At 42.3% G+C, this 13,673-nt stretch overlaps 1 protein-coding gene across 1 annotated transcript in view; it reads right to left on the bottom strand.

Annotated features, from left to right (window-relative positions):
• Positions 1–12,540: 12,540 nt before the first annotated feature.
• The window catches only part of TAFA4 (TAFA chemokine like family member 4), a 123,425-nt gene continuing 122,292 nt past the window's right edge, over positions 12,541–13,673 (bottom strand). Inside the window, exon 6 of the mRNA XM_072127233.1 lies at positions 12,541–12,972. Coding sequence (XP_071983334.1) covers positions 12,961–12,972 — 12 coding nt within the window. The 3' untranslated portion in view covers positions 12,541–12,960. The remainder of the gene's footprint in view (positions 12,973–13,673) is intronic.

Below are 13,673 nucleotides of genomic sequence, written 5' to 3'. Positions count from 1 at the left end.
TCAGTATAGTGCCGGTGTCGGGCTGTGATATCACAGCCCAGACCCGGCACTAACACCCGGGATCGGAAAAACTCCGATCCCGGGTGTTTAACCCCTTACACGCTGCGGTCAAGCATGACCGCGGTGTGCAAGTGTGTCCCCCGTGGATCGGACCCCCCCGGTGTGCTTACCGGGGGATCCGATCCCTCCTGCCGCTGCCCCGGGTCCCGACGAGTGACCCGAGGCTGTCGGCTCCTCTTCTCGCCGGGTTCTGCCTTCCTGGCAGGACCCGGCTGTAAGTAACTGAGCATGCGCGGCATGCTCAGTTACTTACACTATACACTGCAATACAAGTGTATTGCAGTGTAAAGGCTTGAATAAGCGATCGGATGATCGCTTATTCAAGCCAAAAGGTTGAAAATATGTGAAAGTAAAAAAAAAAAAAGATTAAATTGTTTTATAATAATTAAATAAAATAAAGTCCCATAATCTCCCCAGTTACACATATAATGCAAATACAGTATATAAAACACAAAAACACACAAAAAATGTACATATTTGGTATCACCGCGTCCGTATTAATCTGTACAATAAATCTAAATCAATATTGAACCCGCTCGGTGAACGATGAAGAAAATAACTACGAAAAACTTCCCGTAATATACAATTTTTCATCAAACACCATCACAAAAAATGTTCTAAAAAGTGATAAAAAAAAGCTACGTTCCCTAATATGATACGACTGAAAAGAACAACTGTTTTCACAAAAAATAAGCCCTCAACCAGATCTGACAACAGAAAAATACAGAAGTTATGGCCCTAAAAAGTTGTCAATAGTAAAAACAATGCAATATTCTCCAATATTGGTTTTGCTCAGGAAAATTGAGCAAAGATAAGAAAAACTATATAAATGAGGTATCACCGCAATCGTAGTGAACCAGAGAATAAAGATAAAATATTATTTTTACATTACGGTGAGCGGGGGAAAAAAATGCTAAAAATCCAAAATAAAAATTGATGATTTTGTTGGTGTCCCCCTTGAAATAGTTAATAAAATCTCATGAATAAGCTATAGACCCCCTAAATGAATTATCTATACATTGTATCTCATTCCGTAAAAAATAAGCCCTCATATGTTTGCATTACCAAAAAAAAATAAAAATGTATAGGTTGTACAATGTGACAATACAAATTTGCTGTGGATGGCGCCTCCATTCATTCTATACTCGGCCGTGCGCCCGTACAGCAGTTTACCATCACATATGTTGTATCAGTACACTCCGGAGGAATTGGGCATCAAACGTTGCAGTGCGTTTCATCATTTAATTTATTCTGAAAATGTCAGTTTGGCCTAAATGAATGTATGTTCCAAAAAAATTCCATAGTTTCTAAATCGCAGGTCCATATTGTTTTAACCCATGTGAAACACTTAAAGGGTTAATGGACTTAATAGAAGTTGTTTTACATACGTTGAGGGGTGAAGTTTCTATAGTGGGGTAATTTATGGGGTTTTACTATTACTTAGGCCTTACAAAGTCACTTGGAAGCTGAGTTTTCCCTCAAAATGTGAGTTTTGTCAATTTTCATGAAAATGAGAAAAATCGCACCTAAAGTTCTGCACCTCATAACATCCTAGAAAAGTGAGAGGATGCATAAAATATCATCCCAACATAAAGCAGACATTCCGTAAATGTAATTTATCAAGCTTTTTGGGTAGTTTTACTTCCTGTCTGGAAAGCAGAACATTTCAAACTAGGAAAATGAAGAATTTTTACAAACTTTTGCCAAATTTTCACTTTTTTTCAGAACGAATCGCAAAACGTATCACTTAAATCTTATAACTAACATGAAGTACAATGTGTCACGAGAAAACATTCTCAAAATCACCCGGATATGTTAAAGCGTTCCGAAGTTATAACCAATTATCGTGAGACATGTCAGATTTGAAAAATCGAGTCTGGTCATTGAGCTGAAAACTAGTGTCGGTGATAAGGGGTTAAAATCCAATTGTCACAGAGACCAAAAAAGTTCTGGCTGGGGTTACAATGATAAAATATACAGTTCCGACTTACATACAAACTCAACTTAAGAACAAACCTACAGACCCTATCTTGTATGTGACCCTGGGACTGCCTGTATATGGTTCTGTGCATTTTTGCAAGTTGAGACTTTCTTTAAAAGGGCACCAGAAGCATTGCTCCAAGTGTTAAAGAGCCGAAGTTTGGATCATCTAGAGCAGTGGTTCTCAACCTTTCTAATGCTGGGACCCCGCAATACAGTTCCTCATGTTGCTGTGACCCCAAACCATGTACAAGAATATTGGGGCAGATTTACTTACCCGGTCCATTCGCGATCCAGCGGCGCGTTCTCTGCTCTGGATTCGGGTCCGGCCGGGATTCATGAAGGCAGTTCTTCCGCCGCTCACCAGGTGGCGCTGTTGCGCTGAAAGTCATCTCATCGCGCCGGAATGCACCACCTCGGACCAGGTGAAGGTAAGCGCTCCCCAAGCGACACTTTTTCAGTTTTTAAATGCGGCGGTTTTTCCGAATACGTCGGGTTTTCGTTCGGCCACGCCCCCTGATTTCCGTTGCACGCATGCCGGCGCCGATGCGCCACAATCCGATCGCGCGCGCCACAATCCCGGGGCAATTCAGGTACAATCGGCGCAAATTGGAAATATTCGGGTAACACGTCGGGAAAACGCGAATCGGGCCCTTAGTAAATGACCCCCATTGTATTCATGCCAAAAAATGCAATAAAATCGTGGCTCCGATGGCTTTAGGCGACCCCTGTGTTTTGGTTATTCGACCCCCGCCGGGGTCGCGACCCACAGGTTGAGAACCACTGATCTAGAGCAATGCTTGTCACAGTTTGTATCTTTTGTGAAAACTGGGTCAGCCGGAGAGAAATTATAGTTAAATTTGAGGTCTATTGTGGAATTCCCGTAGCAGACCCTCCCCAATATTGCAAGACACCGCTTTGACGTTCTTGTAGGATTCTTGTACATCAGATTATCAAAATTTACCGAAAATTTCAGCAAAAACGGCAACATGACTACAATAGGGCAGATTTACTTACCCGGTCCAGTCACGATCCAGCGACGCGTTCTCTGACGCTGATTCGGGTTCTGCCGGGATTCACTAAGGTCATGCGCCCAATATCCACCAGGTGTCGCTGCTGCTCTGAAGTCAGCCAGAGTTCACCTTCTCCATCTCGGTGTATGTGAGTGCTATTCTTGCGACACAATTTTTTTTTTAAATTCCGCGGTTTTTCGAAATCCGTCCGACGGCCATGCCCCATGATTTCTGTCACGTGAAAGCCGGCACCCATCGCGTGCACCAAAATCCCGGGGCAATTCGGCTCAAATCGGAAAACCTGGGAAACCTGACGAAAATGCGCGATTTAGACCCTTAGCAAATGAGCCCCATTATGTGATAAAACCCTTGTGCAGATGTTCATGGATTTTGGCTCCTCTCATCTTCCACATCCATAACTGACACTGTCACCATCCTGAGATCTCTGGGCAGAGTTTTCTGGATCTCGGACTCGGCAAATTATATCTAATTAGCAAACTAAATGGCGGCATCTCAGTAATTACTCAAATCCGCTGAACTATTGTACCATGTCACTGGATGATATCTGCTGGGGGTTTTCTCCCTGGGGAGTAAATATTCGCTTCTGTCAAAAATAATATTTAACAAAACTGCTGTAAATCTGTGTTCACACGGTGCCAATGATGGGCCCCGATCCTGGGCTATTTGTACCCTCACCCTGATGTGTAATGTACTCATCTATGTGTACAGTAAATTTCTGGCACTGTATATGAGGCTTTGCCAATTAAGGCCACCTTACAGCAATTGATGCTCCACTGGGGAATTCTTGGAAATATCCAAATTTATTTTTCCAGGGTGGGGATAAGAAAAACATTGCCTCTTATCTACCTTGTAAGGCAGCCCCCTTAACATCAGGCATGACATTCAAGAAGCCTAATGACATGATATGGGATTAAAGCCAAACCAGCATAACTATTCCAGAAAGAACTTTTGGATTCTCAGCTCTAGACAGCTCTGTACAATATTTCATTGTCTTTGTACTTCATCAGTAGGGGAATTGGTTTGGCCTAGTGAGAGGCTTTTGACTAGGGTTGAGAAGTAAGAGTTCTTCTTATGGAGATCTTGCCAATTAAGGTGGCGTTGCAGGCTTATTGAGACTTATGGCCATTGATGCTCCACTGGGGGATTTTGGAAAATATGTTAAGGAAAACATTGCCTCTTTTGTATACCTTGTAAGGCAGTCCCCCTACCACTGGATGTGATGTATATATGCTGTATCTGTGATGTGGATATTCTGTGTATACGATATATTATATGTGTATATACCGTATTATACTGTATGTGTGTGTTTATGCTCTATATCTGTGCACAATGAGTGTATAAATGTGTGATTGTAACTCGCATGTATGTATATTTATGGAGTGAGAACGGCGACCCTTTTCAGATGCCTCTCTTAGATATGCCCCTGCATCACACTCTTAAATAAATCCTCTATGGGTGCATTACACCCCTTACCCCAAAACTTCCATCCACAAAGCACCACATTCTTTTGGTGCAAAGCTAAGGTTCTTCATATCGGATACAGATCCTTTAACCTTGAGCGATGCTATTTGCAAGTTGAGATTCTGATCTTTAAAATGCCACCAGAAGCATTGTTCTAGGTGCTAAAGGTCACCAGACCAAAATTTTGGTGGCCAGGTCCATTACTGACTGTTGAGTGGCAGATTTAGCATTTCTGGTGGGCCAGATGTGCCCATAATACACAGCAATTCTGCCGTAGCATTAAACTGTATTGGCACCCTGAGGCCACTGATACAGTTTATAGCATGCATAGAGGATGCGGGTAAGCATCCACCATACCTTGAACCAGCTGTGTTCTAGGAAGATCTGTGTGGGACCCCCTAATCTCTAAGGTCCCAAGCTGTTGGGTGCAACGGCGCACCAGCCATGAGACGGGTTGAGCCTCTTGCCTCAGACGGCACAACCTGTCATAAATTGAGGGTCAGCATTAGGGTTGCAGTCACCTACTACAAAGCAGGACCTGACTTTGCCTTGATTGTGAGACACTGGGGCAGATTTACTTACCCGGTCCATTTGCGATCCAGTGGCGGGTTCTCCGACACTGATTCGGGTCCGGCCGGGATTCACTAAGGTAGTGCGCCCGATGTCCACCAGGTGTCGCTGCTGCGCTGAAGTCCGTCAGAGTTCACTGGAGTTCACCAACTATGCTGAGTGCAGGTAAGCGCGTATCAAGCGACACTTTTTTTTTTAAACATGGTGGTTTTTCCAAATCCGTCGGGTTTTCCGACGGCCACGCCCCCCGATTTCTGTTGCGTGCATGCTGGCGCCGATGTGCCACAATCCGATCGCGTGCGCCAAAAACCCGGGACAATTCGGCGCAAAACGGTAATATTCGGGAAACCCGACGGTAAAACGTGATTCGGGACCTTAGTAAATGACCCCCACTATATGGAGAACCCACTGGAGAACCTGATATATAACTACTGGATGGGGTCGCCGTTCTATAGCTCACCTCAAGCAGCACAGAATTTAGGTTCTTGTTGGATATAATTTCATATACGCAAAGCCACCCCTGGTTCGTGTCACTAGTGGGGCCCCAAGCTCAACCCACCACTCAGGGCCCAGTACATTGGATACTATCTGCCCCTCTTACAATCTAAGCTTCCATTAGCAGCTACACATCTGTCTATAGGTTTTGCGCTCTTCTTCTTCCTCCGCTCGGGAACTTCAGACAAGCTGATAGAGACGCATGATGAAAGTTTCATAAAAGTTCTCCTATAAATAGTCCTTCTCAGCTTCACGCAGGGAATTATCTGTCTGAGCCCATGTTCCGCTCTCAGGTAAATCTCACAATTTTCTCGCGTTCTGCGCTATTGTCTTTAAGAAAATACAAACCTTCGTAGACCTGAGCGTATTGATGGCGGCTCCCGTCACATAATTAAGCGCCTCGTCGTGAGCTCCTGCTTTATATTCTACGGAAAAATAAAAAATACCACACCAGCGCCGAGCCGAAAATTGATGACGGTGACATTATCACAAGTTCCTTCTAGATCTATTGATTGATGGGCCGAGCACTAATATGTTTTAAATAGCCGCAAAATCTAATTTCACGGCTCAGTCCTTTGTAATCACAGCAGAGAAAGTACCTGAGCAGATATTTAAAGGGGATGCGATACCAACTGAGGACAGATGGGAGCAAAAGCACCCTTTTCTGTTTCATCCTATACATCCCCTTTAAGGGTGTAGGGTAGTTACCCTTAACACTCCTGACCCTTAGTGATCAGAAGAATAGGGGTAATCCGAATTCTTACCTATGAATGAAGCAAATGTTTGCACTTTATTCCCTTATATGAGATTCTCAGCAGGAAGGTTGTTCCAGACATCTCATAGATCTAAGCAGAGATCTTCTTTGGAAATATCCCTGCTCTAATCTGTCTCTTCTTGTAATCCCAGACTGGAGGATCATTTACTAAGGGCCCGATTCGCGTTTTCCCGACGTGTTACCCGAATATTTCCGATTTGCGACGATTTTCCCTGTATTGCCCCCGGATTTTGGCGCACGCGATCGGATTGTGGCGCATCGGCGCTGGCATGCACGCGATGGAAATCGGGGGGGTGTGGCCGAAAGAAAACCCAACGGATTCGGAAAAACCGTCTCATTTTTTAAAAAAAAGTGTCGCGGGACTCGCGAAGTATAGGCCGGTGAACTTCGGTGCATTCCGGCGGCCTCGGCGGACTTCAGCGCAGCAGCGCCACCTGGTGGACGTCGGAGGAACTACCTTAGTGAATCGCCGGAAGACCCGAATCCACCGCAGAGAACGCGCCGCTGGATCGCGAATGGACGGGGTAAGTAAATCTGCCCCAATGAGATCAGGAGGCCGTATCATCCCTTCCAGGGCTCCTTTCTTCACACTGAATATAGTTCTTTAAAGGGAACCTGCCATTTATATTAACCCACCCAAAATAAATATTGCACAAAGAAAAATTGCACCCACAATTCTGAACTTCATAACAATCTAAAAAATAGAGAGGAGGCATAAAACCCTGTGCCGATATAAAGCAGACATGTGGGAAATGTTAGTTATAAAGTTACTTGGGTGCTATGACTATCTGCCTGAAAAGCAGAAAATTTTGAACTTTGAAAATGAATAATTTTTAGAAATTTTTGCCAAATTTCTATTTTTTTCAGAACTGAACACAAAAGATATCATCAAAATGTTTCTATTCCTTTGAAGTACAATGTCCGACGGTAAAACAATCTCAAAATCCCCTGGATATGTTAAAGCGTCACAAAGTTATAACCTCCTATAATGACACAGGGCAAATTTTAAAAATCAGGCCTGGCCCTAAAATGGCTTAGACACGAAGGGGTTAATATTAGGGCAAATGTTTTACATGGTGCCCTGCTGGAGATATCTGTTATTTTATGTGTCACATGACCAGGGTGATGTCATCTAAGGTCCTTTAACCAGTAACATTGAAATCAACCTCTGATCACATGAAATCCTCCCCATCCTCCATGGAGGCATGCTGTGCTAGGTACATGAGGTACATGGTAATGTTACTGTGTAAAGGATCTTAGATGACATCTCCCTGGTCACATGACATGAAGTGCTCAATAGTGAGGAGGCATGAAGCATGGGGAGGAGTAGATAGGAGGGGCCAATTAAACAGGACACGCCCCCTCTGATGCCAGGTAGGATAACATAAAGTTGATTTTATGGGGATGTGAGGGAAACAGGTTTTAGCTAAAGGAAGGGTATCATTTAGTTAATAAGGTTCTATCGTTTGTATGTTCTCTCTGGGTTTCCTCCAGATCCTCCCACATTCCATAAACATACGTAGATTAGATTGTGAGCCTTATGTGGACAGGGACTGATTTGGCAAGCTTGGCGGATTTGGCGGAATCTGTGTGCGCTATATAAAGGATGATAATCCTGCTGCAGAATATAATTTCAAACTTCTATTTCTACAAGAATTTATTCTTTGCAATTTTTCCACCCCCGCCTAAGACTTTTGCACAGCAGAGTAAACGGAGTTGTAGTCCAACTTGAAAACTAACGATACATCCACAAAGGAGACTCAAGGACCCTCATTCTCTAAAGATAAGGGTCGATGGCGTGAAACATTTTTAAAATATCATAGTGGAAGAGACTGTACATACAAGTCGCAACAAATTAATAATTTTATTGCAAAGGCAAAACAATAAAAAAAAAAAAAACATAGTAGATTATGAAAACACAACCTATGTGAAACCTATAGACTAAAGAACCTTCTGGTGTTACGGTAGTTTGGGGATTATCTGGTCAGATAGTGGATACTTGTAGGCAATGTTGTTTTATTATTTGGGCCACATTGATGAATATCTCCATGGTGGCTCCACCCCCAACGTGAAATCTTCTGACCAATGTTTCCTTGGGCCGTTTTGTATATTCTTATTATTGTGTCAGAACCTTGGATACTCTACAGGTTCCTGGTTAGATAGTCCAACCACAACCATGAACTATGCCGTAGAATAGACTTGACTCTACTGCACAGAAGACCTGATAACTTTGTTGAACCTTCACTCAACTGGAAAAAGGATCCTCACCGCGACCAACTTCCCATCTTTGAGCTATTCAATAGATATTAATCCACTTTCAATCTGCCACAGATGTGCCTAAAAAATGGCATGAATGCTCATAAATGGTTCCAACTGCACCAGATAGGATCCAAGGAGAGGTCTTCACAAGTTGGATAGGGTAGAGGTGAACGGTAACTCATGGGGCCATGCTTTGTCCATATTTCATCGACCAAACATTCCTCCGAAGATGGGAGCCCAGGCATCATAGTTATACATGATTTAAGGATAAAAGTATGACATGGTGGTTACACAGGAACACAAGGACTATTATTCTTGGATTTAAACCCCCGGTGAAGGGTCCATTCTGTAAAATGTTGGTCACCACATGATTTGTGTTTTCTGGAACGTTTACGCTCATATGAATTAGGTCCTTGGCAGGGGATTATCAATTATTGCCTGTGTTAGCTTTGGACTGTGGTTCCTTGGCCTAGCAGAAGACATGTTTAGGCCTATCCTCCTCTTCCACTGATTTTAAAATCTTTTTAAGCAATGTTGCTATGGGGAAGGGTGTAAACAAGAACAGGGGAAACAATCCCTTCTGACAATTTATTGGCTCCAAAATAAGCAGGTCCGTGGAGGCAGTCTTCTTTTGAACCTTTAGGTCCGACTTATGGCTGAGGAGTTTTTGCCATTGTGATGAGTCTGCCTTAAAGGGATATTCTTGTCTGGACATTCACATTTAATTTAATTCATTTGCCACATATATATATAAACCTGTAAAGGTAATTTCCCATAATGAGGTCATGTTGTAAATTAGAAACGAGATTGTTGTCCTTGGATATGACCACTACTCAGGGGTGGATTAAGATGACCAGGGCCCTGGGCTGTATAGAAATTGTAAGCCATTACAGTCTAATATTTTAATGGCATTTACTTGAGAAAAAAGGCTTTTCCCAATTTTAGTTCTGTAGTTTGTGGACAATTGGAGGACCTTGGAAGGACCCTGGTACAAGTATTAGTTTATAGCATGAGGGTTTCACGGCTGAAGATCCTTCTCTTTATTATGTCTACAGGACAGTATCAAACTTGACGATTGGTTCAGGTGGTCATAGGCCCCTTAGAAGCCTTGGACCCCGGCGGCTACCCAAACCTCCTATATTATAATCTACTACTGCCACTGCTGCTGTAGTGACTGCTCAAAGAATCAAATAGTTTTTACATATGAAATGTCTGGGAGTTCTTGCATGGCCCATAGACGTCCTTTGATAAAGAACGTTGAATGCAAGTGGTCTGGAAGAATCTTAATGGTGCGTGTGTCTGGCCACCAAAGCAAAAGTGTGGTGGTTGTCTCCAAAGACAAGTATTTAATTTCTAAGGAACAACATGGCTACATTTATGGGAAATTTTCTTCACAAAGATACATATTGTTTAATAATATGCCCGATAAAATAAATTAAACCCAAATTTCCAGATGAGAAAGCCCCTTTAAGGGTTGAAAAGAAATAAAGAAATGTTTGCTTTTTTGAGACGCCAAACAAATAAAATCTGATCAAAGTACCAAAAATGATAAAGCAACAAACCCATCCAAATCCTGCGGCATCTCAGAGAACAGATTTAGATTCCATCTTCTTAAATATCAAGATTTCTCCCCAAAATGGTTATTTCTCAATATGAAGAATAAAAAGAATTGCTCTCATCATAGACACAAAACATCATAAAAAATAATAATGACGTCTATTTTCTCATTTTAGTTTATTTTTGAGAATTTACCGTAAGAATGTCGTCGAATAATCTCAATTTCTAGTTGCGAATAGTCATGAAAATAGTCGTATTCTAACAAAATTTTATCTGCAGTCTGAACAGTTTCCTTAAGGGCAACCATCAAGTACATGCACCGGCATCTGAGGGACATTAAGTGATGAAACAGGATCGGTAATAATCGGTTTGATTGGATAGAAAGAAAAGCTATAATCTCAAGGCGATACAAAGGAAACGTAACCGGCCCCCGAAAATAATTGGTAATGAATAGTAAATAATACCCATTACACCTGCCTCCGTCTATGCACTTGCCACTTATATCCAATAGAGGTCACTATTCTTTGAAGCTGAATGAACATTAATGGGTCAATAGTCGATCCGACCAGGAGAATTCCGGAAACCGCTTGGATTTGTGCAAATTCTGGCCAAAAAATTGGCATTCCCAGATGGTTTGGAGTTTTTCTAGACTGCCTGGGCCATATAATTCCATTTCCTTATAAGGATCTGAAATTCCTTGAAGTGCATTCAGGGCGGAACCCGATTTGCCAGAGTTAGTTACAAACAACTGCCAGTGCTATGTTCTTCTATGAACTACTGCCCACTGCTTTACCCTTTAGCTATGAATGACAAGTTGAGGTCTCTGCCTGTACATGACAATCTGTATGCAAATCTGGTAAATCAGGCTCCACCCACAATGCACTTACAAGCCAATTTGCATATCCATAAGCTGAATATCTCTGCATTGTTATTTCGGATTGGGGCCACAAATGTACGTCTTAGCACCTGTAATAGGCCCCTAGATAGCAATATTATTTCTCGGGGGGGGGGGGGCATGTTCGATCTTACAACCATGTCACTATAATTATTGATGCCACAAATCATTCGGAGCAAATTGCTAAAACTACCTTTGGATATCCTATGGTTACGTGGCTATTCAGAACCTCGATAGGTCTGGTAGTCAACTCTATTAAGGTGGAGGACATTACCTTGGGTACACTAGTTGTCGGTGAATGAGACAAGCCATCTTATGCCTACATCATCCACAATGTACAGTGAAATAAAGATTTGGGGGCAATTAGTTTGTGTTCTGTGGATTGATATTACCATGGAGATCCGAACATGAACATGTAGCACCTTTTAGATTTTGATACCCTACTGAAGTTATTATTATCCTTCCAGAAGAAGACCATTGATCAGTCTTCCAGTTGTGAAGCTGGTCAAAGAACCTACAAGACCTCCTATTGCACGTTCAGCCCCTCACATCATTAAACAAGTGACGTAGCCTACATAGCATAGTGAGAAGATCCGGTCATACATGGTTAACTGTGTGGAAGTTAAAGGGGGAAATCCAGCCCTGGGTAGAAGATAAAATTGGTGATGTCCATCACCACCACCGATTTCCAAAAAAACCTTAAGGACCACTTGGGTATCCGGTGTAGCAATCTCTAGTCCATTCATTAAAATCCATTTATGAAATCAGAAACATCTCAATGCACTTTTTGGGTGGATTTTCACAAAACTCGTAATAGCTTTTCCTTCACCATGGGAAAAGGTTGGGTTCTCTACCCTTAAAGAGGAGATTTCACCAGCTTCAGCAACCCCATTACACCCTTAGTTTAGATATTAGAATAGTTTTTCTCCGTAGCCATCACCATTCCTTTCACTTTCTACTTTCAGATGGCCGGGTAATGTTGTCTATACCACATCAGGACCACCCATCGGAAAGTAGGGAAGCTTCTTATGGTAGTTCAAGTCTCCAATTAGGTAACTAAGATCTCTACAGTCAGGTGGGTGGTCCTGGGCTGGAGAAGACAGCCTGGCTCCGCTCACCTGACAGTTGAGATCGGAAAATTATGACATTGGTTGCTCAAGGACGGTGAGGGCTAGAGAGATAATTCCATCTACACCAGAATCGGTAGAGCTGAAGTTGATAGAGGTGGTGAAAGGTCTTCTTTAGGCTTTATCTGGACTAAGAGTGGCCCCCAGTGTAAAAATCTGCAACTGAGGCACATTCCCGATTTTGGGTTCTGCTCCATAATGTAGGTAGGTTCCTGGATTTCCCCTTTAAACTTGATCATATAATCAGAGGTGGAGAATATTATTGTTGATACGGGTATAACCAACGTAACGATTCCTTCAGCAGTCCAAAGGCAACAACCATGTCCATTGTCCGTTTCCTTGATACCATATATTACAATGAGGGGTTTCCATGGAAACAGTTAAAATCATGAAACATTTCATTTTTCCACATTGTCTGCGAGCTTCCAAAAATTCAATGAAGCGTCCTCGCATCTCAATATTTGAAGAGATAAATGAAATCCTGAAATCGAGTCCACGCGCCCCTTCATCATCGCTAAAAATTCAGCCGCTGTTGTCAGCAGAAATGATATCGATCAAGTTTTTGGTCTTTTAATTTTTAATTTTTTTTTTCGCTTTAAAGCTCCTTCCTGTTCGAGCAGAAAAATAGGGTGAAAATGTTACTATTTGTTAGCGGAGTTCCTAAAAAGAGTCCACGAGGGAGATGGAGTGCACAGATTGTCAGGGAGGTGCAACTAATCTTCGCTCCGTCGTCTGGTTTCCCGTTTGCTACCGCGTTACCTGCAAAAAAAACCCCAAAACATTACGGTAATAATAATAAAAACACTTTAATATTTGAAGAAAATAAAAACAATTAATATTTTTTTTTAAATTTTAACTCTTCCTTCAAATTGCTACAAAACACACAAGTCACTTTTTGGGCTAAATTGGAACATTTGAGCAAATTTTTTAGAATTTTTTTTACTGTACTCTGAAAAAAACGGATGAATAAGAAAGCCCGACCTTTTAAAAAGTCACAAAAATAACTTGATCCATTAAGGGGGTAATGAAGTGCTGTGAAGTAGCATCATTATATATAGATATGTTGCACACTCTTTGGCTGGCGCTGTAAATAAGTGGAGATTAATAGGGACATTATCCGCCTGGTGCGGTAAACGGCAAAAATGGGCTAAGTACCGCCTGGTACTGTAAATAGGGCACTACTTACAGGGTCACTCTCTGGCTGGCACTGTAATTAGGGCCCTATCTATTGGGAAACTGTCTGGTACTGTAAATAGGGCCCCATTTATGGGGATACTCTGCCCAGCACTGTAAATGGGGCACTTTTTATGGGGAGACCCTCTAGCTGGGACTGTAAATGGGGTACTATAAAAAGGGACCCTCTCTGTAAGGCACTGTAAATCTGAAACTATATAAAGGCACACTGTCTGTCCGGAACTGTAAATGGGGCACTATATACAGTGACACTGTCTGGCTGGTAC

Source organism: Engystomops pustulosus, chromosome 10, assembly GCF_040894005.1.
Source record: "Engystomops pustulosus chromosome 10, aEngPut4.maternal, whole genome shotgun sequence".
NCBI lineage: Eukaryota > Metazoa > Chordata > Amphibia > Anura > Leptodactylidae > Engystomops > Engystomops pustulosus.
This window is presented reverse-complemented; position numbering and strand designations above follow the sequence as displayed.